General features: G+C 42.7%; 1 protein-coding gene across 5 annotated transcripts in view; it reads right to left on the bottom strand.

Moving 5' to 3' along the window:
- Positions 1 to 25742, bottom strand: part of KIAA0319 — a gene marked incomplete at both ends in the record, with an annotated part of 72063 nt that extends 46321 nt beyond the window's left edge. For 4 of the 5 annotated variants that reach the window (XM_082847985.1, XM_082847987.1, XM_082847986.1 and 1 more), the window contains one exon: positions 856 to 910. In XM_082847985.1, coding sequence (XP_082704111.1) covers positions 856 to 910 — 55 coding nt within the window. Of the gene's footprint in view, positions 1 to 855; positions 911 to 25665 lie in introns of those variants that run through there. The other variant, XM_082847989.1, reaches the window with a different exon arrangement.
- Between the last annotated feature and the right edge of the window lie 536 nt (positions 25743 to 26278).

The raw sequence follows: 26278 nt of genomic DNA, 5'->3' as shown, positions 1-26278 counted from the left end.
AGATGCTTCAGACTCCTGCGTCACACCCACTAGAAGTTCTGATTCAGTAGGTCTGGATGTGGCCCAGGAAACCACATTTTAACCAGGGTCACTCTCAGGGAAGCCTCAGCCTGGTTTTACCATACTTGGACAAACCCCGGATATAAAACCAGTTTCCCTGGCCATATCTCCATCCTCAATCTTTGGTAAGTTCAAAGGGGCTCAGCTGGCTTGGCTGGCCTAGTTGGGGCATGAATCATCAGAATTGATGCTCACCAATGATTTTACGCCACGGTGTGTCGACAAGAAGCAAACAGACTATATGAAAATAAAGATTTACGAAAAAAAAAAGTCTGTCATTTGCTTTCCAAAAAAGATCTACTATTTAAATAAATACATGAAGTTTTCCTGGTATATATGAAATGTGATTTTATTTCCCCCAAAATAGTCATGATAAAAAATTTAAATGCCTGTTTCCAGAAACCACTTATGCATGAGGTCTGCCTTTTTTCTTTCTTTTTTTTTTTTTTTTTTAGCGGTACGCGGGCCTCTCCCTGTTGCGGCCTCTCCCGTTGCAGAGCACAGGCTGCGGACGCGCAGGCTCAGCGGCCATGGCTCACGGGCCTAGCTGCTCCACGGCATGTGGGATCTTCCCGGACAGGGGCACGAACCGGCGTCCGCTGCATCGGCAGGCGGACTCTCAACCACTGCGCCACCAGGGAAGCCCGAGGTCTGCCTTTTTATATGTGAAATAAGTCTATTGGAAAGCAAACACACAGCACCTTCACCTCCTCAGGTTGATCTGAGTTACTTAAGCCAAAGATAGGAAGTCCAAGTGTGATGTCTGGTGGTGTCTCCAGGGTAACGGTTTCCTACCTGTAAGGGTCACCAGCAGCAGCAATGAAGAGAGCGCACCTGTGGGGGGAGCCATTTTGACTCACACGGTGGGTGGAAGCAGGCTTCAGAGATGGCCCTGGGGGGTCTTTGGGGCAGGCTTCCTTTGATGTTTCTTAGGAGCCAGATTCGGCCTCAAGAACTTCAAAGGAAAAACAGAAAAGAGACAGGAAGGAAGAAACAGGTAAACGCAGAAACATACAAAGTTACTTCTATTATTTATTCATGGCAATGGGAAGCCTGTCTTGTTTACATCCCAGGGCCATAGTGGGGTTCAGGGCAGGACACGCCAAGATGTGCCACTTTGGCATGTGGATTATTTCAGTCAAGGTCTAAAGGATTCAGGAAGAATCTTTGACCTTCCCCCTAACTGCCCAAAAGGATTTAGATAGAAGACCTGTTCCAGGAAGGGACTTCTCACCATAAATAAATACAGTATAATGTGAACTAGGTGTGGTAGACAGGGAGGAACATAGCAAAGTCTGTTTGTTAAAATTCCTCTCTGTGTTCTTCTGTCTCTGTATGATGCAGCAAACATTTGTTTACCAAACATGTGCTCTTTTTCATCTTCCTGTGAATTGCCTTCCTTCCCTTTGAAGTCCCAGACCCCTACCCCCTTCTCCTTGGTCCAGGATGACATATATACCTCATTTTACTGACTCTCATTTTACCTGGAATCTCTCACATTATGTGGATTTCCTGTACGTAAGCAATTAAATTTGGTTTTCTCTTGTTAATCTGCCTTATGTCATTTTAATTATTTGACCAGGCAAAAGGACCAAGAGCAGAAGGGGGAAATTTTCCCCACCCTGACAACCATATCTCAGGCAAACCATCCACTGAAGTTTGTTCAAATAGCAAGTACAGTTCCTAAGAAGGGGCAAAGGGTTTCTCATGCTTTCTCCCTTTATAAGCCAAACCTGGGGAATGAAATAGAGTCAATCATACTACTATATTTCATCAGTTCTAACATGTAAATATTTTCATGCTTTACCATCTCTGAAATTGGGATGTCTTAAGTTGGCCAAACACTGGGCAGAAGATAATGCCATTGCTTGTACACACACGTGGACTCTGCAGAACTGGTGTCAGAGGCTTGAAATAAGGCAATGTGAAGCACTCTTTTCAGAAATGCTGTATCCCCAATGCTCATGACGACAGAGAGGCAAAATTGTGCAGAAAAAACACAGACCTCACTAAATGCTTTGATAAGTGATTCAGCAGAAATGGACAAATATTGTCAGGAAATTTAAAAATACCTTAATGTATATTCACTTATATTTCCTTTTTATATATGCACAAGAAAGACTCAGGATAAAAATCTGCCAAAGCAACCCCCAAAAATCTCTTTCAATGTGTAGAAATAGTTCACAGGATAAGAAAGTGATGTGCTACGGTATAACTGACAGGATTTCTTTCTTCCTTCAAGGTGTTTAAAATAATGATGGCTCTTCCAATCATTAGCATCTTAGATTCAATGAACTAGAGTAATATTAGCATTTTATTTTCACCTGGCACTTTCTTCAATGTGATCTTCACAACAACCCAGGCAATATAATAATCTACGCTTTCGATAGTACGAAGATGATGAAATTGACGCTCAAAAAAGTTCACTGATTTGCTCAAGGCTGAAGAAGAACCAGTACAAGGAGGTCTGGACTCCAAGTATTTGTTATTTCAAATATGTAACAAGGCTTCCAGGAGTAAGCACACCTAGATAAGGGCTTCCTAGAGCGTGCCAAAGCCTTGCTGTGAGTTACTAGTTGGTATGTTATGGTAGAGTTTAATCCCAGTGCACACCACTCTCTCCCCGCCCTTTCCTTGTTCCCTCCCCACCCACACAGCTTACACTTGTTCTTTTAGGAGAGAACAAGACTCATCACCTTCCCTCTTCCCGCCCCCTTTCCAGAAGCATCTCAGTACATTTAGAAATTTACATGTGAACTAGGGATGACAAAGAGTGGGACACCCCAGAAGAGGCCTCCTAGTTAGTCATTTAAGAATGACATGGAGAATTCCATAACAGACAGGGTCTTCCTCCCATTATAGTAGTTGAAAATGCCACATCCTTGCTTTCATGACGTCCTCTGAACCCAAAGTGCTGTCCTGGAACAACCAGACACCCTCAGAAACTGGTGACTTGAGGTTACAGGGAATGCAAGATTCCACCCAGTGGGGTGGTGGTGGAAGTGTCATATAGTAACATTTAATTTCCAGAGGAGCAGCAGAAGTGATTCCAGGCTTGTGTTGAGACCCCAGCATTAGCACTGCTGGCCCTGCAGGTGAGATGTTTGTGCCCAGTGACAACAGCGTAGCATCTTCCTTGGACTAGGTCTGTCACATTCCTGGCTGTGTAGTTTCCAGCCTTGTTTTCCCAGTTCCCCAGAAACTAATGTTGTTTAAATAAATTCCTTATATTGCAGAAGTTAGCCAGAGTTTTTTTTTTTTTTTGGATACCCTGTGTTCAAACACAATGACAAAGATCCACCAGAGACACAAATTTACATTTTGCTATGGTTACAACCAGAAAAACTATTATCACTGGAGAAAGACCGGAAGGAACTCAGTCTTGGGTTCACACACTGAACAGTACTTAGGTTCATACATTGAAGTTTGGGTGATTTTTTTCCCTCTTTACCAATATATTGTATATTTTTCTCTCTATATGTTATTAGAATACACAAAATTTGGGGGGAAATGATGTGGTAATCTAGGGGAGGTGAGGGGTATCAGATGACAAAAGAAACAATTTAGTAATGAGTTGGCTGTCCTTTATTCAAGGGAAAATAATCCACGGATTGGGAGAGAACAGGATGTCATAAGCAGTGGACCACTCTCCCTGAGGGATTGTGGGCAAGAGTAAGTTTTGCAGAACATTAGAAGTGGCAACGTGGAAACAGGGCATGACTGGCTAGGAGGTCGGGGATTTCCTTACGAGGCAAGCAGGTCCTACTTTCTAGGGTAAGGTGAGCTAGCTAAGCTGAGCTGGAGGATTGCGATTGGTGTATCTGAGGGTTCCTTGACAGGCGTTTCCCATAAATGCAGCTTGAGGCAGGAGATAGATGGGCCCCAGGCTGAGATACTCCAAGACAAAGAAAATAGCTGGAGCAGAGAGGAGCTGAGTCCTGCCCAGATAAGAGATAAAGAGACCACATATACCTCATTCTGGAGGTCAAGAAGACCTTCCTGACTACACCTGTGCAGAAAGGCTCCTCGGGGGGCCAAAAGGGAGGGGTCTCCACCCCATAACAGGTGATGTCAACCTTTCCACAGCCCTCTGAGCTGGAATCCATCTTGGCTAAGAGATGCAGACACACACAGGGGAGGACCCTGAGTTATACCAAATATGAACTCAGAGCCAGGCAAAGCAAGGTGACTGGCCAGAGGAAACCCAGAAGAAATGCCCCATATAAGTGACTTAAACTACCGCGAAGGCACAGCTGTCTCTCTGAGCCCGCCCATGTGTCTATTCACATGTACTTTTTTTTTTCCCCTCCTAATAAACACTTTACTTGTTTCGCTGCTTTCCATCTCTTAGTTGAAATTCATTTCTACAAAGTAGACAAGCCAGAGCCTTGTCACTAGCCCTCGTGGTCTCATGGTCTGGTTAGGATTCAGTGCTCTCACTGCCACAGCCTGGCTTCAGTCTCTGGTCGGGAAACTGAGGTCCTGCTTCAGGCCGCTGCTGGCCAAGGCCACCTGAGATCAGGCTGACTGTGGTTTAGATTTGGGATGTGGACCGGGCCACCGGGGCAGCTTCCACTTTGAAGGTCCTGATATGTGAATTAGCTTTGTCAGAGGCAACCAGAAAGAACAAGGAGCCTATTAAAACAGTCAAACCCAGCATCCTATAGAAGGAGGGCTTGGAAACTGCTGGACCTTGCTTTGACTCTTCCTCAAGAAACAACTCAAATCACAAGAAGGCCTCCCACTGAACCGCACTGATGGCTCTGTCGTTGCCCACCTGGAACAAGGTTGCTGCCCAGCCTGCAAGCATCACTGGCCGGTGCCCGGCGGAGTTCAAAAGAGGCCTCCAGGGGTTCTGTGTTATTGAGCCGAGTTAGGTCAAGAGACTGGAAAGGAACCAGAGTGCAGGTGACCGAAGGTAAGTTCAGGAGGCCGGTATAACGTTTCTCTGTGTCAGGATAACAGAGGCCATCAGAACACGAGCTTCCAATAAGGTAAAGGGGAGAATGTGAACGTTCAGTAAGCGTCCCATAAGCTTCATGCCTAACAACCCAGAGAGAGACCGCCTGCTGGTGCAAACAGTTTGCCACTAAGAACTTCCTTGCCCTGCAGCAAGGAAAGTGTGGTTTGGGATGGGAAGTGGATAGAAGAAAAGATTGGCCATCTCCTGTCTGCAGTGATTGACCACGCCCTACCTAAAAGGCAGGAGAAGAGCAACTGGCCCTCCCGTGATGCCAGCTGCCAAGACGCTGCCCACAGTAGCAAAGGTGCTGTCAGGCGGGGGCAGTTGGTCAGGAACCCCACGGATAAAGACTGGGCCCCTGCCATACCATAGGGTACCTTAAGCCGAATTAATAAAAGGTGTATCTGTGGGCAGACACTGCTCCAAAGGCGCACAGCCTGGTAAAAGGGCCGGATTTCCAAACCCTTGACCCTACGGCAGATGCCCTTGTGCAATGTACCTTCACAAACATATTGTACCTGGAAAGCTCTGGAAAGCAATTATCTTAGTGCAAACTTACAGTGCTCAGCAACAAAAGCATTTCCTATTCTCAACATCATCTGTAAGGTTCCTTTATTCAGTACATTAATATAAGCAAACAATGGATCTGCATTTCCTCAACATTAAAAGGCGTATGGACTTCATGTTATCAAAAATCTTTTTAGCTCTAAGTTTACAGGGGCTTTTTTTTTTTTTTGCGGTACGCGGACCTCTCACTGTTGTGGCCTCTCCCGTTGCGGAGCACAGGCTCCGGATGCGCAGGCTCAGCGGCCATGGCTCACGGGCCCAGCTGCTCCGCGGCATGTGGGATCTTCCCGGATCGGGGCACGAACCTGTGTCCCCTGCATCGGCAGGCGGACCCTCAACCACTGCGCCACCAGGGGAGCCCGGGGCTTTTTTTGTTTTAAGATTTTTTTTTTTGATGTGGACCATGATCCGAGTGTTTATCGAAGTTTTCACAACATTGCCTCTGCTTTATGTTTTGTCTCTTTGGCCGCGAGGCATGTGGGATCCCAGCTCCCCGACCAGGGGTCGAACCCACACCCCCGGCATTGGAAGGCAAAGTCCCAACCACAGGACCGCCAGGGAAGTCCCTAGGTTTTGGGTTTTTTTATACATATAGAGCAGGGGTCCTCAAACCCCAGGCCGTGGACTGGTGGCGGTCTGCAGCCTGTTAGGAACAGGGCTGCACATCAGGTGGTGAGCGGCGGTGAGCGAGGGAAGCTTCATCTGCTGGTTCCCGTCACTCCCCATCACTCGCATTACCTCCTGAACCATCCACCATCCCCCGCCCATCCATGGAAAAACCGTCTTCCACAAAACCAGTCCCTGGTGCTGAAAAGGTTGGGGATCGCTGATATAGAGTACCTCATGAGTTAAACCATGTTTTGACATATATTTTCCCTTCTGATCCTGATAATAACTCTCTCTGAGGTAGGAGTTCTTATTCCCATTTTACACAAAAGGAAACTGAGTTTTAGAGTCAGTCTTGAGACTCTGGACCTCAGACTTGCCCTGTAGCTGCCCCAGTCCTCCTCTATGGTTCTCGGAAGTAAGAACATTCTGCTCCGGGTTACTTAAGAAGACCTCCCCTCTTTCCTTATTATTGAATCTCTGAATTGCCTGATTCTCTTGATAGAATCATGCCCTCTCCTGCTGCTTGCCTCTGCCTACCTTCCCGTTGTTTCATGTTCTCATTAAAGGGAAAGAAAAATATTAAAGAATTCACATAGAAAGCCTCACTAGCTTCCTAAAAATTTCAGTCAAAGATAGAGCTGAATCTGAGCAGTAAAATAGGGCTTTTAAAATAAGGTTTAACAAGTTCAAAACGTTATAAATAGTACAGATGCATAGATCCTTACATAAACTCTGCATGGATCAACTTTATACATGTGAAGTTCTGAAAGAAATGCCCCTTCCAAGGTGAAAGTAATTTTTTTCTCCCTTCTGATATTTTTTTCTCTTCCTTTTTTCCTTCCTCTCTTATCTGTATTTTCTTTTTTTATATACAATGAATACATCTTACCTTTGTATTAATAAAATACAATTATATTTTCATTTTTAAAGAAGGCTTAGGTATTTTGCCATGGTTGTTCTAACATAGCATTTAAAAAATTAAAAAAAAAAATTACCAAGCCGTATGTAAAACGGTTATTTCTGATTCTTTATATTTCTGGCCTAATCTTGTTCTTGAACATCACCCCATCTCTGAGCTTCCTGTCATCCGTGACCATCCTGGAAGCCTCACCCCAACTTTTCTTTCTCTTTGGATAATGGTGATGACATCACTGACTCAGAGATGACATAAGGCTCAGGGATGGTGTTAGAGAGCGAATGAGTCCTAGAAATGGGCTGAGCTCAGAGAAGAGCAAAGCACAGAAATGTATTCAACAAATAAAGATGGCGCACATCTTGTCCTGGACAAGAAAGGGATGAGGGTCAAGGATGCAGGAAAAGCGAGGCTCAAAGACTGCTGGTGTCTATTCAGTGAATGTCCTCCCCTTATTTCTTAGTAATAAGATTCAGATAATTATTTGGGGCACCAGAGTACTTAGCTAAAAGACTACATTTCCCAACACCCCCTGCAGCATAGTGGGGTCATATGGTTAAGTTCGGGAAGACCCCACATGCCACGGAGCGACTAAGCCTGTGCGCCACAGCTACTGAGCCTGTGTTCTAGAGCCCGTGAGCCACAATTACTGAGCCGGCGCGCCTAGAGCCCGTGCTCCGCAACAAGAGAAGTCACCGCAATGAGAAAGCTGCGCACCACAAGGAAGAGTAGCCCCGCTCACCGCAACTAGAGAAAGCCCGCGCGCAGCAAGGAAGACCCAGTGCAGCCAAAAATAAATAAATAAATTCATTAAAAAAAAAGAAGGAGGGCTTCCCTGGTGGCGCAGTGGTTGAGAGTCCGCCTGCCGATGAAGGGGATAAGGGTTCGTGCCCCGGTCCGGGAGGATCCCACGTGCCGCGGAGCGGCTGGGCCCGTGAGCCATGGCCGCTGAGCCTGCGTGTCCGGAGCTTGTGCTCCGCAACGGGAGAGGCCACAGTAGTAAGAGGCCCGCGTACCACAAAAAAAAAAAGAAAGAAAAAGTCACTGTAGTAGCTGTGACCAATAAACTCAGGTCAACCAAGTAGGAAGCATCCCGTGGCCCCAGGCAGGCCTCCTGGGATTACGGTGACTGCGTACATCTTACACAGACGGTTCAGATGACGACTGGAGACAGTGTTACAAATCCCTGAAATATGCCAGAACAGACACCTTGAGAAAGGAGAGCAAACTCATCACACAACTCTTCATGTCCCCCTCTTCCCAGTCTTCTTTCCAGCATCGACCAGCCTCCCCTACCCTGCCTATAGCCAGCTCAAAAGCCAGTTCTAAGAAGCCTTCCTCAGCTTCCCAAACATAACCTCCAAGCTTCAGTCATTGCTCCGTCCCCTCGGGACACATCAAGGCTACATTATCACCACAAATATAACATTGTATGAGAAGTACATTAACGTGTAAAAATTCCATTTATTTCATAATGTCCCTGGCACTTTACATGCACTCATTTTAATCCTCTATAACCCCTCCAATTGCATACTATTATCCCATTTTATAGATTATGAAACCGAGGCTCAGAAAATCTAAAATGTCCAAGAACTGGAACCCAATCCAGGTATGTCTGACACCAGAGAACATGTTCTTTCCACTATTCTGTACTGCCTTATGTGTCTCTCTCCATTAAAAGAAAAAAAAAAAAGCTAATTGGGTTTTCTTCTAATTTATAAAAGCAATAATATCCAATATTAGGGTATAATTAAATATTATTGTATAACCCATGGATGTATAACATCCCTGTATTATTACTATGAAGTCTATGGTCCAGTACTACATGCAAGATGCAGATTTTAAAAAGAAAACAGTATTACACGTGCATGGGGAAAGTCTGGATTTCTGTGTCTAGCAAAATGGCAACAAAGCAAAATATTGAAATTACTGGGGAAAATATAACAAACACCTTTTAAATATATAACTGCATTCACAAGAATATAAGCAAAATCCCCCAAGGCTGAGAACAAACAGGAAGCTGGAAAGCTGATGCTGAGGCCGCAGCTGCATGAGATATCTGCTGGTCTCTAGACCTAGAGACGCGAGTTTCATGGCTACAACACAGACAAAAGTTAGAGCCTTGGGTGCATTCGAGATGAGGTGTTGGAACTAAAGTGCCTCATAAAACCAGGAACCTTTAAGAGATGCATCCTTGTGGGTGAAAGGATGAACTAGGAAAAAAAAAAAGTCTGGCCACTGTGCTCTATGGAAAGAAATAATTCTCCTTTGAGAATTGACAACCACAGGTTTGCACCATTTTTCATTACAAGTTTAGTCCAATTAATCCCAAGGGGAGAAATTACCTTTAAGTGGTCCTGGGTTGGTAATTCCCACACATACCTGGCAGAGGCAATGATAAATCCTTTCTGGAAGAACTCTCCTCAACCCCTGAAGAGAACCCAGACAAACATGAACTTAGAATTCCAAATTACAAAATACACAGGCACCATGAAGAAAGGTAACAGAAAAGAAAGACAAGGGCTTCCCTGGTGGCACAGTGGTTGAGACTCTGCCTGCCAATGCAGGGCACATGGGTTCGTGCCCCGGTCTGGGAGGATCCCACATGCCGCGGAGCAACTAGGCCCGTGAGCCATGGCCGCTGAGCCTGCGCGTCGGGAGTCTGTCCTCCGCAACAAGAGAGGCCGCGACAGTGAGAGGCCCGCCCACCGTGATGAAGAGTGGCCCCCACTCGCTGCAACTAGAGAAAGCCCATGCACAGAAACGAAGACCCAACACAGCCATAAATAAATAAATAAAATTTAAAAACAAAAGAAAAGAAAGACAAGAGAATCAGGTCCCCGAGCTTTTCAAATAATGAAATCATGGCATACAAATATAAAATAAGATGCTTAAAATATTTAAAGAAAGAAAAGAAAAAGTAAGGTATAAGATTTGCACACACACAAAGACCCTGGCAGATTTGAAAAATAACCAAGCACAGGTGTAAAAATAACGAGATAACATTTTTTGCTCATCAAAAGCTCAACAGATGTGTTAAAGAGCAGATGAGACACTGCTGAAGAATTCATGAGCTTAGAAGGTCCTATCTGAGCCAAGTCTTAAAAGAGATGAGAGAATGAAACACGTGGCTGTCTGAAAGAAGAGTTCCAGGCAGAGGGGACACGAAATGCAAAGGCTTGGAGGAGGGAATGTGCCCTGTATTCCAGGAAGAGCAAGAAGGTCAGCATGGCTAGAAAATGGGGAGGCACCAGGAGGCAATGTTACGGAGGCAATGGAGGCCACGCTGGTTTGTAGGTCAATACGAGGGATCTTTGGCTTTGCCTCTGAGATGGGAAGTGTTGCAGGATTAGCTCCCTCAGCTGCTGGCTTCTGTGTTGACAAGCGTGTAGAAGGCAGAGAGCTAAGTTAGAAGCCCGTGAAGTTATCTGGGTGGGGGCATGGCGTCTTGCCCCGAGCTGGTAACAGTGAAGGTCTTGAGGAGTCAGATTCCTGATTTATTTTGCAGGGAGAGCCTGAGGATTTGCTCTTGGATGGGATGTAGGATATGAGACAAAGACAAGTGATCAGGATGACTGAGCAACCGGAAGAATGGGGTTGCCATGACCTGAAATGGGCACCAACCCAAGACATCCAAGTGGAGTGTTGAACAGGGCACCAGATAAACAAGTCTGTAGTTCAGAGGAGAGAGGTGCTGGAGGTATAAATGGGGAGCCGTAGAGTTGGTATTGAAAGCCACAGAACCGCTTAAACACCAAGAGAGGAAGTATAAAGGAAAGAGAAGAGGGGGAAGAACTGCCTGAGTGGTGGACTTGGGTAGGAGAAGGGAGATGTGTGTATGTGAAAGGACTGGCCCATCTTCAAACGGTTCCATAAACAACAGCTCTCATCTAGTCAGATGGACCCACAGGGAGGTCTTCTGATCTTGACAGTGCCACATTTTGCTGTCAGCAGGGGTGCAAGTCACAAGGTAGCAACTCCCTGGCTGCTTCCGCCAGGGCAAACCAAATATAGCTCCGGGCTGATTAAAAGGCTCAACTGACAAAAGCCGTAATTAAGTGGATTCTGATTGCTGCTAATTTGAACACTACCAGATTAATTGATGTAAAATCCTGTTCTGTATATCCTTGGTTAATAATTTACCACTGGGGGAAAAAATTAGAAATTTATTTTCAATATATTTTATCAACACTGGAGGTGAGTAGGAGAGTCAGGCTTCTTGAACTTGACATTGAGACACGACAAAATATGAAATTTTACTTCAGAAATTTTTTATAAGTCAATTTTTGTAAGCAGGGCTGCAGCCTTTCAGAGCTTGGCTTTAATCTTAGCTAGGAAGATTCCAAACATGAGGGCCTCTTCGGTTTTTGCCCTGAAAGGGAATGCTGACAATCTATAATTGTGTTTGTCTATCCTCAACCTATCCCTGAAGAACTGCTATCCCTTGTGCCTGTGCAGGCAAAGGCCTTACCTTCCTGCTGCCAATTCTCTTTAGTATTTCATTTCAAAGCAAGAAACAGAAGCAACATGATAGCAGCCAGCGTGGGCACACGGGACAACGAAGAAGCACATAATTATGCCTCTCTCCCCTTTTAGGGAGTCTTGGTCGGGTTCTCCCCTTCCCGTCCATCAATCCCCTCCCTTCAGGTTTCTATAAACCCAAGCTTCCAGGAACAGATGTTGGCTGTTATTACTTGTTTAAGCCTTAAGCTCGTATTCTTTATGAGAATGCTATCATTGTCACACAGAGATTCCTGATGACCAAAGGCTATTTTCGGTACTTTTGACAGATGGCAGTATAGGAGATATTTTGGGGTAGGTGCTTGTCTTATGGTTCTCTAATCATAGCTACTTAACACACCTACTTTATCCTCAAAGCTTGAGACAAGCAGGATGCTATAGTAATAGATCAAGTCCCTAGGTGTTCCTTAAAGAGGGATGGTTCCACCCTTGCTGTTCGAAGCGGTTGAGTTCTCTAAACAGGCAGATCCTGGAGACAAGGGTCACCATTATTCCAAGGACTGTCCAGAGACCCAGGCTGCACAGCAAATATATTCACATTAATCTTCCTGGGGGGAAATGAGCTTCATTAATAGGACTTTGGCAAGCTGAGAATAAAAAGGAAACTTTCTAGTTCAAGATGGCAGACTGGACATATCAATACATCTGTTTCCCCTCTTTCCTATGTTCCCATTGAAAAATGAAGGGGAGGGACTTCCCTGGTGGTGCAGTGGATAAGACTCCGTGCTCCCAATTCAGGGGGGCTGGGTTCGATGCCTGGTCAGGGAACTAGATCCCACGTGCATGCCGCAACTAAGAGTTTGCATGCCACAATTAAAGAGCCTGTGTGCCTCAACTAAGACCTGGTGCAACCGAATAAATAAATATTAAAAATAAATAAATAAATAAAATAAATAAAGGAGAAAGGTAGGCGGGGCATGTGAACAGATGGAAGAAAATACAACACAACGGCAGAAAAATAAGAATGAGAACTACTAAAAATAATAGACCAGAAATTCCAAAAAACTCCCTGGAAGATAGAAAGCAGATGGCATGGAACTGATGGAGAGAGAGGAAACCCACTCCCTAGAAACTGAGAACGCACAGGACCTTCAGGGGTCACTGGAGAAGCTCTAAGCCCTGAGCCCAGGAATGTAGAAACAGGATGGGCCAGCATATAGCACTTTGGGTGATGCACTAAAAGACAGATCTCAAGCTTATTCCAGAAAACTTCTCTCTCAAGAGATAGAGATTTGTCCTCATAGGGCTTCAGTGGCAGCAGCGGGCCTCTGAAAAAAAAGGAGAGCCAAGAGAATCTGAAGACTGTCCTGGAAAGAAACATACTCCATTCCAAAGCATTGCACCTCTAGAGCACAGCTCTCCTCCCTGTGGCTACCTGGGGAGTCCCTACCCACCCACACCAGAGGGAAACCTGCCCGGACCCTGCCTACCCACATACTCAGACACCACAGTTAACCTCCCACTCAGACAGTGAATGGACAGCTCCGGAGGAAAGCAGCCACGCCCGCATCAGTAGAGTCTTCAGAAATCAACAAGACTAGGCAATCAGAAATTGCCCTACATTTGAGAAACAGAGAAACAATGCATTGAAGAGAAGGACCATGACAAACAAATAGGAGGTCAGTTAAAAGGACAAAGAAAAACTTTAAACATGGTAAGTAATATCCTCAGAAAGACTTGAGATGGTACATCCTCCATAAAATAAAAGTAGTTGCTACAAAAGAGGAGAAAAAAAATCAGAGCAGAAAAGGTTCTTGGAAGTTCAGATAGGATTGCTAGAATAAAAACTGAATGAACAGGTGAAATAACAGCTGATGATACTAGCAGGTAATATATATTGAGTGCTTCCTATGTGCCAGGCCCAGGTTGTTTTTAGCACTTAAAATGTACAAACATACTTAATCATCACATATTTTCTGAATTTTCCCACTTTTAACTTCTTTTGCTTTCAATGCAAAAAGTTTTCTAAGTAACCTTATGTGTTCCTATTTTCCAGCCTGTAAGTTCTCTTCTTTAAATTGTTTTACTTTTAATATGCTGTGTTTGACTCATACAAAAGTTCTGAAGCATCATTGTCCTCTAGGGTCTTAAAAGCCTGAACAGGTCCACAATGCCTTATCCATCTCTATGCTCCCTCGGATGCTCATCAAAGTGCTTTCTTATTGAGTATAATCCGGGGACTTCCCTGGTGGTCCAGGGGTGAAGAATCCGCCTTCCAATGCAGAGGACGTGGGTTTGATCCCCGGTCGGGGAACTAAGATCCCACATGCCGCTGGGCGACTAAGCCCTCACGCCACAACTACTGAGACTGTGTGCTGCAAACTAAAGAGCCCACGCATTCTGGAGCCCAAACCGCATGACGAGAGAGAAGCCCGCGCGCCACAACAGAGAGCCTGTATGCTGCAACTAAGACCCGATGCAGCCAAATAAATAAATAGAAATAGCTTAAAAAATAAAAATAAATTAAAAAAAATATAATCCTTGCTTTTACCATCTGTGTTAGTTTCCTAGGGCTGCTATAACAAAGCACAGCAAACTGGGTGGCTTAAAACATTAGAGATTTATTCTCTCACAGTTCTAGAGGATAGATGTCTGAAGTCAAGGTGTCAGCAGGGCTATGCTCCCCCTGAAACTCTGGGCAGAATCCTTCTTTGCCTCAGTCATCGGCATTCCTTGGCTTGCAGCCGCATCACTCCAATCTCTGCCTCTGTTGTCACATGACATTCTCCCTGGCTGCCTGTGTGTCCAAATTTCCCTCTTCTTATGAGGGCACACTGGTCATATTGGATTAAAGGCCTCAGCTTAACTCAATTACACCTGCAAAGACCCTATTTCCAAATAATGTCCCATTCACTGGTACCAGGAGCTAGGACTTCACCATATCTTTTGGGGAGGACACATGCAACCCATGACACCATCCTTTATATTTTTCAACAGAAGGGCTTTCTGAAATTTTCCCACCTTGTCCCATTATTGACTCCGTGGTACCTAAAACAGAGAGCATTCTCTAAGTTTAAGGATAAAAGAAAAAAAAAAAAAGCCAACCATTTCACAGTGAGAAGAAAGAATAACTCAGGTCTTCAGACACTGGGGATATTCTTTCATCTCTGCCCAAAGGAAACCAGCCAAGTCAGAACCAAGGTAGAATTAGTGACAGAGGACTTCAGAATATTTGAAACCTCCAGTCCAGAACAAGGTACGTTGTAGCCAGAAGTTATAGACGCTGAATGGTGATGGTTTATTGTGGCTGCTGCTGGTTTTTGAAATAAAAAGCCAGAATGAGCTATGAAAGATGAACTTCGTGATGAAACTCTGCTGTTCCTCAGGCGCTGCATTATTTCTGCGATAGCATTTCTGATCAAGGGGAAAAGTATGATTTTTAAAATGATACAGTGCAAAACCCCAGAAGAACTGCCTTTTATTGGTTGTTGTCTGTGCCCCAAGCTCTGGCACACTGGCCGGATGGAGGCTGAGTGAATGAAATAACTCGTTCTTTAACTAGAATATCAAAAATGTACACTAAAAACATGACAATCAAATCATACTAGATAGCTAGTGGCAACATGCTATAAAGCATGTTCACTGGCTCTGAAAAGCAGGAGTTCACCAACCGGGTTTTGTTAGCCAGTAAGCCAGCCAGTACACTTCAGCAAAGCTACCCTCTTAGAGGAACATGGTCTCATTTTCATTTAACGTTCTATCACAAAAGTATCCTTCATCGCTATTGATACTTTCTTCTTCATTACTCTTTCTTGTTATCTTGCAACATCCCATTGAGGTGCTTATTATAACTGACTTCACCATTTCCTAATTGCTAGGCCATTAGGTTGTTTGTGATATTTGGCTTTTTTATCAATAACGCTTCAGTGAAACGCCTCTACAGGCTCAGAAAAAAAGCAAGTTGCAGCTTGCCTGTCTGAGGTAAATGAAAACAGCTCAAAGGGGGCCTAATTTCAAAGATCCCAATGGCTCTTCTGGACAGCATTTTCCTGCAGGCTACTCAGAACAGACTGTGTTTATAATTTGTCCTGTTTGTGGTTTACGGGCTAACAAAACTTGGTTGGTAAACACCTGCTTTTCAGAGCCAGTGAACTCAAACAAGATGAGCTGTATTTTGCTATTTCAGCTTAGCCCCTGGGGGCTGCCGGAGATGTTCTCTTGTCTTTTATTATTCTTCATTCCTTGCTTTATCAGCCACTACTGTGACCAAAACTGTCTTTGCTGAGGCAGCCTTTAACCGCAGGGGTGACTGCAGGCCATGGGTTACCATCTGAGCATCCTGCACTCAACGAGTCAAAGCAACCTTAGAAAGGAAGTGGTGATTTCCTGGAAGTAACCAGATGAAACAGGTAAGAGAACAACTCAAAGGTCAGGTGGATAGCGTTCAGTGAAAGGTCGTATGTGAGGAGGAAGAAAAGGTAAGAGACATTTATATTTATTTTTTTAATGTACTGATTCCTAGGGTATACATTTTACCATCTTTTCTAAACTGCTGCAAATGAACACACTGCCTCACGGTCTGTGTATTATAAATAACACCAGAGTTTTATATTCCTGGAGATACTGTTCCTAAACCAAGAGGAAAATTTTCAGAAGGTGAAACCTTAAGTGTCCATCATGGGGCTTTAAACAGTCTCCCTAATTATGGGAGTAGCTTAGCTTTCAATCGGCTCAGCACTTTTCCTTCTCCTTAAATTTAATTCTTACTAATGGGGTCAACTAAATAAATAATATGTTTTGTCCTGTGCTCTAAATAAATGCTTTGTCCTGCGCTCTAATAACTAAATCATCACCTTCAGAAAACATGCACAGGGAAAGGCCAGAGAGAGTGCAGACACCATCTGCCAGAGACTTTGGGGGAAAACCCAGTTTGTGCTCTGTGATGTCCAAGTTCAGATGCCAGACATCCTGTGTGTCAATGACAGTGAATCTGCTTTGCATCAGATTCTGAAGACAGCTGGTGATTACCAAAATTATGAATCAGGCAAACTGTTCATCAATTCTGAGACTGTTCAGTCTTTCAATTCCATTTATCAGCAGGCCTATGATTAGCTGGTCAAAGAGTTCTCCTTTAAACAACAAAGATTTACTGTATAGCACAGGGAACTCTATTCAATATCTTGTATTAAACTATAACGGAAAAGGACTGCAAACTAAAAGATCTGAACCACTTTGCTGTACACCTTAAACTAACACAATATTGTAAATCAACTATACTTCAATTAAAAAAAAAGAGTTTACCTTTAGAATTTAACTTTCTGGCATTAAGGAAATAATTATTCACTTATTCCCTATGAAAGAAAAGGACAAAATGAAAGAAGGTAGAATACTGTCAGTTAATAATCTATCCTATTAGTAATAAGAACATTTTACAAATGGTTTATAATATTCATCATCAACATAATAGCCATTTATAATAGTCCTTTTATTCACAAGGCAATTTTACATACTTCATATTATCTGAAGCTCCCATTAAGAATCTGAGAGAGGTAAGATAGATATGTGTCATCCCCAACAGGTACACAGAATATTCTGGTTGAATCAGTTGAAATTCTGCGGCTCACTAATCAGAACTTAGTTTCCGGTTTCTCCAAAACAAGCCTCTAAGTTTCAGTGGGTAAGGAATAGAAAGGATAAAACGGAGTCAGGATTGCTCTCTCCTGGTCTTTCTCACTTGCAGCACTTTCCCTTGCCAAGACAACTGATAAACTCTCCATGAGTCCCACTCCTTCACCCCTGACCTGCCTGAGCCTGGAGAGCAGTCTTGAAAAGGAAGCAGCTGAGAAAGTACCTGTAGAAGAGGTGTAGACCCACCGCTCCCGCATCTACAAGGGGCTCTCAAGCCCCCGAATCCTCACCAACAAAAACAAGGAGCTAAGGCAGAGGAAACTCAGACAATACATGTAGTTAGGTGTCTCGCCAAGAAGGTAAAAACTTGGCAATTTTTCAGTAGTGAAATCTATGCTCTGAATTTCTCCACTGGAAGCTGATAAAGTAAAATAAGTTCTAGAAAGCCTGTGCTAATCAACACAGAGGATTACCCAAGAATTTACTGGCATCAGAGATAATGCCTTACAATTACAGTATAAGATGACTTCCCACTAGGAGATCAAGCAGCATTAAGGGAAACAGGATCCAGCATTGGTTTTTAAACACAGGAAGGGCATTCATGTGGAATGGGGAGTGAACAGATTCTGTGACGCTCCAAAGGGCGGACCAGGGAGCAAATAGGAGAAAATACAAGCCAAAAAAAAAAAAAAAAAAGTGTCAAATCCCTCCTTTAATAATGTTCTAAGAATCAGATTATGTCGGACTTCCCTTGCGGTCCAGTGGTTAAGACTCCGCGCGTCCAACGCAGGGGGGCACAGGTTCGATCCCTGGTCAGGGAACTAAGATCCTGCATGTTGCGTGGTGCAGCCAAAAAATAAATAAAAGAAAATAAAAGAATCAGATGATTAAGGAGATGGTGGAAAGAGTAACACAAGATGTTTCCTTATCATTAAACTCATCAAATTAATGAAAGAAACATCAGCACTAGGATTAATACGAGCAGGCTGGTGAAGATCAGCAAAGTTCTTTGAAGCAACAGTATCTCTGTATAAAACAGACGAATATACAGATAGAAAGAGCACTAATGAGAGAGATCCCATTCCTAGGCATGGCCAGAAGCATTACAAATATGCAAAAGGACTTACAATGTGACAGAGAATCTCTTTAAATACAATAATAAAACTGTACTGGGAGAGATAATGGGAGATACGAATAATTGGGGAGGGAAACCTTGTATAACCTGGAAAGACAATAGGTATTAAAGATAACAATATATTAGGTTAACAAAGAAACAAAATGAATTAAAACTCAACAGAATGCTTTAAAGTACTTAACAAAATCCATCTGCAAAAAATAAACAGGCAAAAATATGCAAGGATATTTGGGGAGTGAGAAGAAAAGACAATGGTAGATTCTCATACTCATTATAAAGCAAAAATCACCTAAAATATATAAACTAATATTGTAACAGGGAAGAACCAAATCTGACTACATATTGGATCTGTTTCTTTTACTTTAACTTGCTTTCCGCTGCTTTTGTTCACTAAAAGGATACTGTCTGTACATAATGGCCTGCCTGGGGAACCCTGACCCTCTGCTTGAATGTTAAACCAAAGTGCCTTTGTCCAGGGAAATATCTGGACCCTGTTCACCTGTGGATGGCTACAAGAAAGGGGAAATTAACACATCCCCTCCAGGAACCTGGCCATTCCAGGAGATATTTGCAAAACTTATGGCCTTTTTCTTTACCTCATCTCCTCCCCATCTCTGTGCTATAAAAGTAACTGGCATCCAAATCCCGGTAAGATGGCTATTTTGAGACCTTAGTCGGCCATTTCCCGGTCTGCCGGCTTTCCGAATAAAGTCGTATTCCTTGCTTTAGCATCTTGTCTCCCATTTATTGGCCTGTCTTGCCCTGAACGAGCTGAGTGAGCTTGGACTCGGTAACAAATTGACTTTTTATTAGGACTTACTCTGTAACAAACTAGGAGTAACAAAACAAAGGGATGGGAATTACTTTTTAAGAGATGCCTTATGATAACTATATATTCCTAACTAGAAGGAAAATCTACTTGAATGTTCAAAAGACAAACAAAAACCAAATGGGAATAGTTATAAAGAAGAAAGAGAAGGAGGGAAAATACAATATTAGTTTCAAACGCAGGGACAAAAATAATTTGGGTCAGTTAAGGAATTAGATATTGTCAAAGACTAACGCAGCAGGAAAGTAGCTGAACATCTACTGGCATTATAAAATATTATGAGGAGCCTCACAAAGACCACTGCAGCCTAGAAGGACTAACGCATCCTAGAATAGGGACTAGAAGAAACCAGAGGCATGTCATGATGACACTGAAAGCAAAACGAGCAAGGATTGCCAAGATGTGCCTCTTTACGGGGACTTTCTTTTAACAACCCTTACAGAACTAATTTATAACTTCCATTTCCAGGCTAAATGAAGCATATGTATATATAACAACAAAAAAAACACTTTTTTTTATTAACACATAGCTAAGCTCCTATGCAGAAGCAATGCAAAATCTGTCTAGAAGGACAGTCCTCAACACAGAGCACATAGAACTCCACCAGAAAAACAATCCCCACTGAAGGTGAACCACCCTAAAAACAAAAGTAATACAAGCTAGCGAGCAAACCAGTACAAAGGAGAGGTGGCAGACGTAACAAATTGGAGCAAGAAAAAGAAGTAAAAGTACCCCTAAGAGACACTACAAAATAAGTATGTTTGAAGTGGTGAAACACATTAGGTGAAGAGAGGAGACAAAAATCATAATAAAGTAACAGTACAGTAAGATATTTATTTATTTGTTTGTTTATTTATGGCTGTGTTGGGTCTTCCTTGCTGCACGTGGGCTTTTCTCTAGTTGCGGGGAGCAGGGGCTACTCTTTGTTGCGGTGTGCCTGCTTCTCATTGCGGTGGCTGCTCTTGGTGCAGAGCACGGGCTCTAGGCGTGCAGGCTTCAGAAGTTGTGGCTTGCAAGCTCTGGAGTGCAGGCTCAGCAGTTGTGGCTCATGGGCTTAGCTGCTCTGCGGCATGTGGTATCTTCCTGGACCAGGGCTCGAACCCGCGTCCCCTGCATTGGCAGGCGATCCCTAACCACTGCGCCACCAGGGAAGCCCTAGTAAGATTTTTTTTACGGGCATAGTTTAAAAGATCCAAATCAGAAGTTGTGTAGTTAGAAATAAAGCCACTGGATTTTAAAATTCAATGAACTGAAATGAAAGCTATGTTGTATGAGGAAGTAACCCAAAATGCAATTCAAAGAAATAAAATATTGAAAATACAAAGGCAAGAGTAAGAGTCCTGAAGTAAAAACTGGTCCAATATACATCTTCTGACGACTCCAAAAGGAAAGAATAAAAAGAACTGGGAAGAGACAAAATGTAAAGAGATAATGGCCAAGAAGTTTCCAGAATCAATGAAAGACAAAAATCTTCATATCCAGGAAGTACAAGAAGTACTGAGCAGGTTAAAATAATTCTATTCCTATTCTCACTGAAATGAAACTGCAGAATTCCAGACAAAGATTACATTTTATAAAGAACCAGAGACAAGAGACAGATTATCTTAACAGGGGCAAGAATTAGACTGACAACACGATTTATCAGCAAAAAGTAGATGCCAGAAGAGAATAGAAATAGCATCTTCAAAAGTCCTGAAGGACAAAAACTGCCAACCTAGAACTTTATACTCACTAAACTGTCATTCAAGAGTGACAATAAAATAAGGGTTTCTGTTTTTTTTTTACATAAACACAGAGTCCTCACTAAAAGAGCTATGAAAGGAAAACTGCACAGATGGACAGAAGAAGCATCAGTACGGTAGAAATTGACTAACAGTGTTGGAAATAATAATAAAAATGTTATCCAAAAAAAAAAAAATGCTAAACAATAGTGAAGTGAAAGACGAGGGGCAGATTAAAGTATCCTAAGATCTTATGTAGTTCTGGAGAAGAATGGAAACATTAACTTCAGGGTTTTTTTTTTAAAGAAAATATGCATTTTTAAAATAAAACGTCCCTGCTCTATAGAAGCTCATAGGATACAGTAATGGGATAAGGGACATTGTGGAGGCACAGCCACAAGCTAGGCTATCATCAAAGCAAGAGGAACTGAGGACTCGAGGGAAGACTTCAGAAACGTTACATGTAAGGTCTATCCTGAGGGATGAGTGGTTGCTTCTTGAAGAAAGAAAGGCATTCTAGGTTGTAGGGACTGACTACAGAGAGAAAGCGTGGGATCGTGCAAGGGATGGCATATTTTGAGTGGTTCCATATGGCTGGAATGTAGAATATGTGCGGGAAATGCTGCGATAAGAGGATGAAAATGTAAACCAAGAAGAAATAGTAAATACTGTCCAGGTCACACTAAGAGGTCAGCATTTCATTTAGTAGGCAGTGGGGAGACATTGAAGATTAAAAAAATTTTTTTTGTTATTATGATAAAATATATATAACATAAAATCTGCCACTTTAACCATGTTTAAGTGTATAATTCAGTAGCATTCAGTACATTCATTCTTGCACAATCATCACCACCACTGTTTATCTCCAGAACTTTTCATCATTCCAGACTGAAACTCTGTACCCACTGAACCATAACATTACCTGCTCTGGCAGTTCCTGGTAATCACTATTCTACTTTCTATCTTTATGAGTTTGACTATTCTAGATGCTTCATATAAGTGGAGTCATACAATACTGTCCTTTTCTATTTGGCTTATGTCACTTAGCATAACATCTTCAAGATTCATTCATGTTGTAGCATGTGTTACAATGTCCTTCCTTTTCCAGACTGAATAATATTCCATTGTATGTAAGGACCACATTTTGTTTATCCATTCATCCGCTGATGGACATGACAATGAAGACTTTGAAGCAGAGGTGTGACATGTTCATATAACTGCTTTAGAGAGTAACCCTAGGAGGGGACTGAAGGATGGAACTTGTGAACCAAGAGAGGTTCTTGTTTCAAGAAAGTGAGAATGGTCAACTGGGTGGAAGAGGTCTAGTAAAATGAGGTCAGAAAAAGTTTCTCCTGATTTGGGGAGGAGCAGTTGCTGCATAGGAGTAGTTAGGAAAGCCTGATATAAACGAGGGAAGACTAGTTAGCTGCTAGTAGCATCCTCCTAAACACATGTGTGTCTGGAAAGAAGCTTTCCCCACACAACAATAAAGTGTTGAGCATTTGGCACCTGGAATTTGAATGTCTTGAAGCTTTAAGACAAGGAGGCTGAAGATACTAAATTAATAAAATATTTCAACCTCCTGATAAGTACACATATACTGAGAGAGATGGTAAAGCCAATAATTTTATTGAAGATAAGTCATCTTAAGAGATTCTTCTGAAAAAATTTTTAAGACAGGCAACTATGTTATATTGACCAGAAGACATCCTACACTTCATTTTAATGAGGATAGAAAAAAAATGGTAAGATATGCTGATAATCACAATGTTAGAATAACAGGATTGTTATCCGAGAGAGGAGCAAGCCCTACTTCCCCACCACCACATGAAAAAACATTCTACACACTGTAACATTTAAAATTTGCAGGTGGTGGGACTTCCCTGGTGGCGCAGTGGTTAAGAATCTGCCTGCCAATGCAGGGCACACAGGTTCGAGCCCTGGTCCAGGAAGATCCCACATGCCATGGAGCAACTAAGCCGGTGCGCCACAACTACTGAGCCTGCGCTCTAGAGCCCGCGAGCCACAACTACTGAAGCCCGTGTGCCTAGAGCCCGTGCTCTACAACAAGAGAAGCCACCGCAATGAGAAGCCCACACACCACAACAAAGAGTAGCCCCCGCTCCCCGCAACTAGAGAAAGCCCGCACACAGCAATGAAGACCCAACGCAGCCAAAAATAAATAAATAAATTTATTTTTTAAAAAAAGTAGTAAAATTTGTAGGTGGCAACACTGGAGTTAATTTGCCCTCGATACTTAATAATTCTGGTGCTTTACATTATAGCATGCAATAAAACCAACTTTGAAAATTCACTTTGAGGTCGGAGTTATCCTGTTACTCTAGCTACATTGCTTAAACAGATGTTTACTAGAATCCCTTGCTTATTTGACTTAAGGAAAAGAATGCACAGCAGGTTGGACATAGTAACACTTTCCAACAGGTAACATATTCTACCAAGGTTATTTGGAAGGGATTCGAGTTAAAACTCCAATACCATATCTTTATCTACCTGTGCGTCATTTAAGAAGACTTACTTTGAAATTCAAACACCTCTGGTTAAAAGACTGTCAAATGATGCAAAAATAGATGTTATTTTGGCCCCACCATATTTACTGCTTAATAGAAATAAATAAGAAAGTTTCTCACTATGGAATTCACATAAATCGTATCTAAAAATACAGATTTTAAAAAACAAATAAAACAATAACCCAGCAATTATTCCAGGCCTACTAAAGCAAAGCTCCTTCCTTAGGGTATCAAATATAATTACCTGGAATTGACGTGCCTCTAAGATTGTAATTATTATATTTATTATTGTTGGTGCAAAGATGCTGCAAGGAAAAATTTATGCATTTTATGATGATTTGACATTACAAACAAGAACAAGTTTTGGTCACATCAAAATAATTGTATTTTTAGTGAGAAATTATTTTGAAGACATAGAAAATATTTCCTGAGAAGAAAACTTATGTCAAGAATAACAATGGGACTTCTCTGGTGGTGCAGTTGTTAAGAATCCGCCTGCCAATTCCGAGGACACAGGTTCCATCCCTGGTCTGGGAAGATCCCACATGCTGTGGAGCAACTAAGCCCGTGCACCACAACTACTGAGCCTGCGCTCTAGAGCCCACGAGACACAACTACTGAGCCTGCGTGCCACAACTACTGAAGTGCACGCGTCTAGAGCCCGTGCTCCTCAATAAGAGAATCCACTGCAATGAGAAGCCTGCCCACGGGAACGAAGAGTAGCCCCTGCAGCAATGAAGACCAAATGCAGCCAATAAATAAATAAATTTATTTAAAAAAAAGAATAACAATAACAACTAACTTTTATTGAAGTTAGTTGCATACCAGGCAATGAGCAAAGAGCTCTTATACATATTGTTTCATTTAGTTCTTACAGGAATTTCATTAAGTTGGTCATATTATTATCCCTATTTTACAGATGAAAAAACTGAGGCTAAGAGGAATTAAGGAATTTGCCAAATGTGACACAGCCATTAAGTGGCAGAGCCATGACCAAACCCAGGCCATCTGACCTGGCAATCTATTAATACATCACGGCCCCAGAAACAGTCATGCCTGGTCCTACAGGTTTATTTAAAGAGAATGCTGCTTATCTGTCTGGCTAGAAAAAAAAATAAGTCAAGAAAATTTAACAGCAAATCCATTCTTGTACATTAATAAATTACTGAAGCTCTCTTTTGACTATTTTTAATACATAAAGAGTTTGGCTGAATTATTTTTGTTATTCTGAAAGGAAATTAATTCCCTGACTTGGCATTTTATATGGCAAAGGTGTGATGAATCTTTCTATCACCTGTGGCTCTAGGAAGTCTTGATATATAATTATATTTTTCTTTTACAAATTACAGAGGAATTCAGCTTTCTGTATGACGCCTAAGTCTATAGCTGAACTGATACTTCCAGATTTCCTCATCTGTATGAAAAATTATGTAAAATGATAAGCACAAAATAAAATTTTACATTTGGCCTAATCTCGGGAGTCTCAGTGATTGTGGTCTTCTTATAATAAACAATTTGAAACATATGGACATTGAACATGCATTTCAGAATAAAGAAATAAACACTAACAAAAATTCTTTTTCTTTGTGGGGGGGTGTCTAAAATTTACTTTTTCTATTATTATCATCAAAAATATCATTCAATTTTTCTATTTAAGCACTGGAAAAACCACTAACATTTAACCCACAAACAAAAATGTTTAGATGAGAAATCTAACAATAAAAATGGATATGAGTGGGTATATCATATTCTTTTCTCTCTCCATATACTCAAGAGAATGAATGATCGAAAGAATGACGACTTTCATAATCTTAGGTTTATGCTCTTGATTAATAATACCGTGATTCATATCCATTCTGTGGAGGAAGTTCAAAGGGAAAGAGAAAAAAAGCCACTCAAAGGTTTCAAGCTTCAGATTACGGTAAGATACAGAGACAAAATAAATTTAGCAAATAATAGCAAAGATCACATACATATTACCAAACGAAGTTTAAAGAAAACCGATTCTACAGGTCTAAGAAATTCAATTCATGAGATTGGGAACAGATGCAAATTTCCTCGACTCCACCCTACTGAGAAACAATCAATCGGTGCAGCAATCAAGAAAAGCCCTTTCCTAGATGTTCAGAAGAACCTCAAGAAAGTCACCTCCTAACTCAGGGCCTCTTGATTTTATTTTTCTTTGGCATAACCTGCCTACTTGCTGCCCTCCCTTCCCATCAATCGCCAGACGGGTTGGGAAGTGGGATACTGCATCGAGGCGCTGCTGGCCGCACTAAAGCTAGCCCTAGTCGGTGCAGCGGGCTAGGAGCATCACCTGCCGTCCCACCTGCTCCTCTTCTTCTTCGTCTCCCGGCCCTACACACACACACACACACACACAGACACAGACACACACACACACTTTTACACACTGGCACGCGCATCTGTTGTCAGGGAGGAGGTACCGCCCCATCCAAGCCAAACCCTCGCTTTCTCTTCCCCAGGATATAGCCCCCGAGGACAGACTCTTGCCCAAACCGGAGACAGGATGAGGCTCCTGCTGCGCTCTTACCTCCAGTAGTGACAGAGATCCTGGCCACCGCTCCTCTGCGCCAGGCCAGCCAGGCCCGCCGGGGTCAGCCCCGGTCTAGTCAGGATGCAACCAGGAGGGCACCCCCGCCCGCCCCCCGCATCAGCTTCTGCTAGAGCTGGGAAAGCGCGCGCCCGTGATTCAGCGCCTTTCCGCTGCGCCGTTACCATAGCGACGCGCGCGCACGCGCACACGCGCCCCTAGGGAATGGGCGGGCAGCAGTCCTTCTTGCCTACTCCCGACTCCCAGCTCGGGCTCTAAAGATGGGTACCCAGGTGACGGACTCCCACCC

Source organism: Leucopleurus acutus (genome assembly GCF_964270905.1).
Source record: "Leucopleurus acutus genome assembly, chromosome: 10".
NCBI classification, from domain to species: Eukaryota; Metazoa; Chordata; class Mammalia; order Artiodactyla; family Delphinidae; genus Leucopleurus; species Leucopleurus acutus.
The sequence above is the reverse complement of the archived record's forward strand: the minus strand, read 5'-3'. Positions and strand labels throughout refer to the sequence as shown.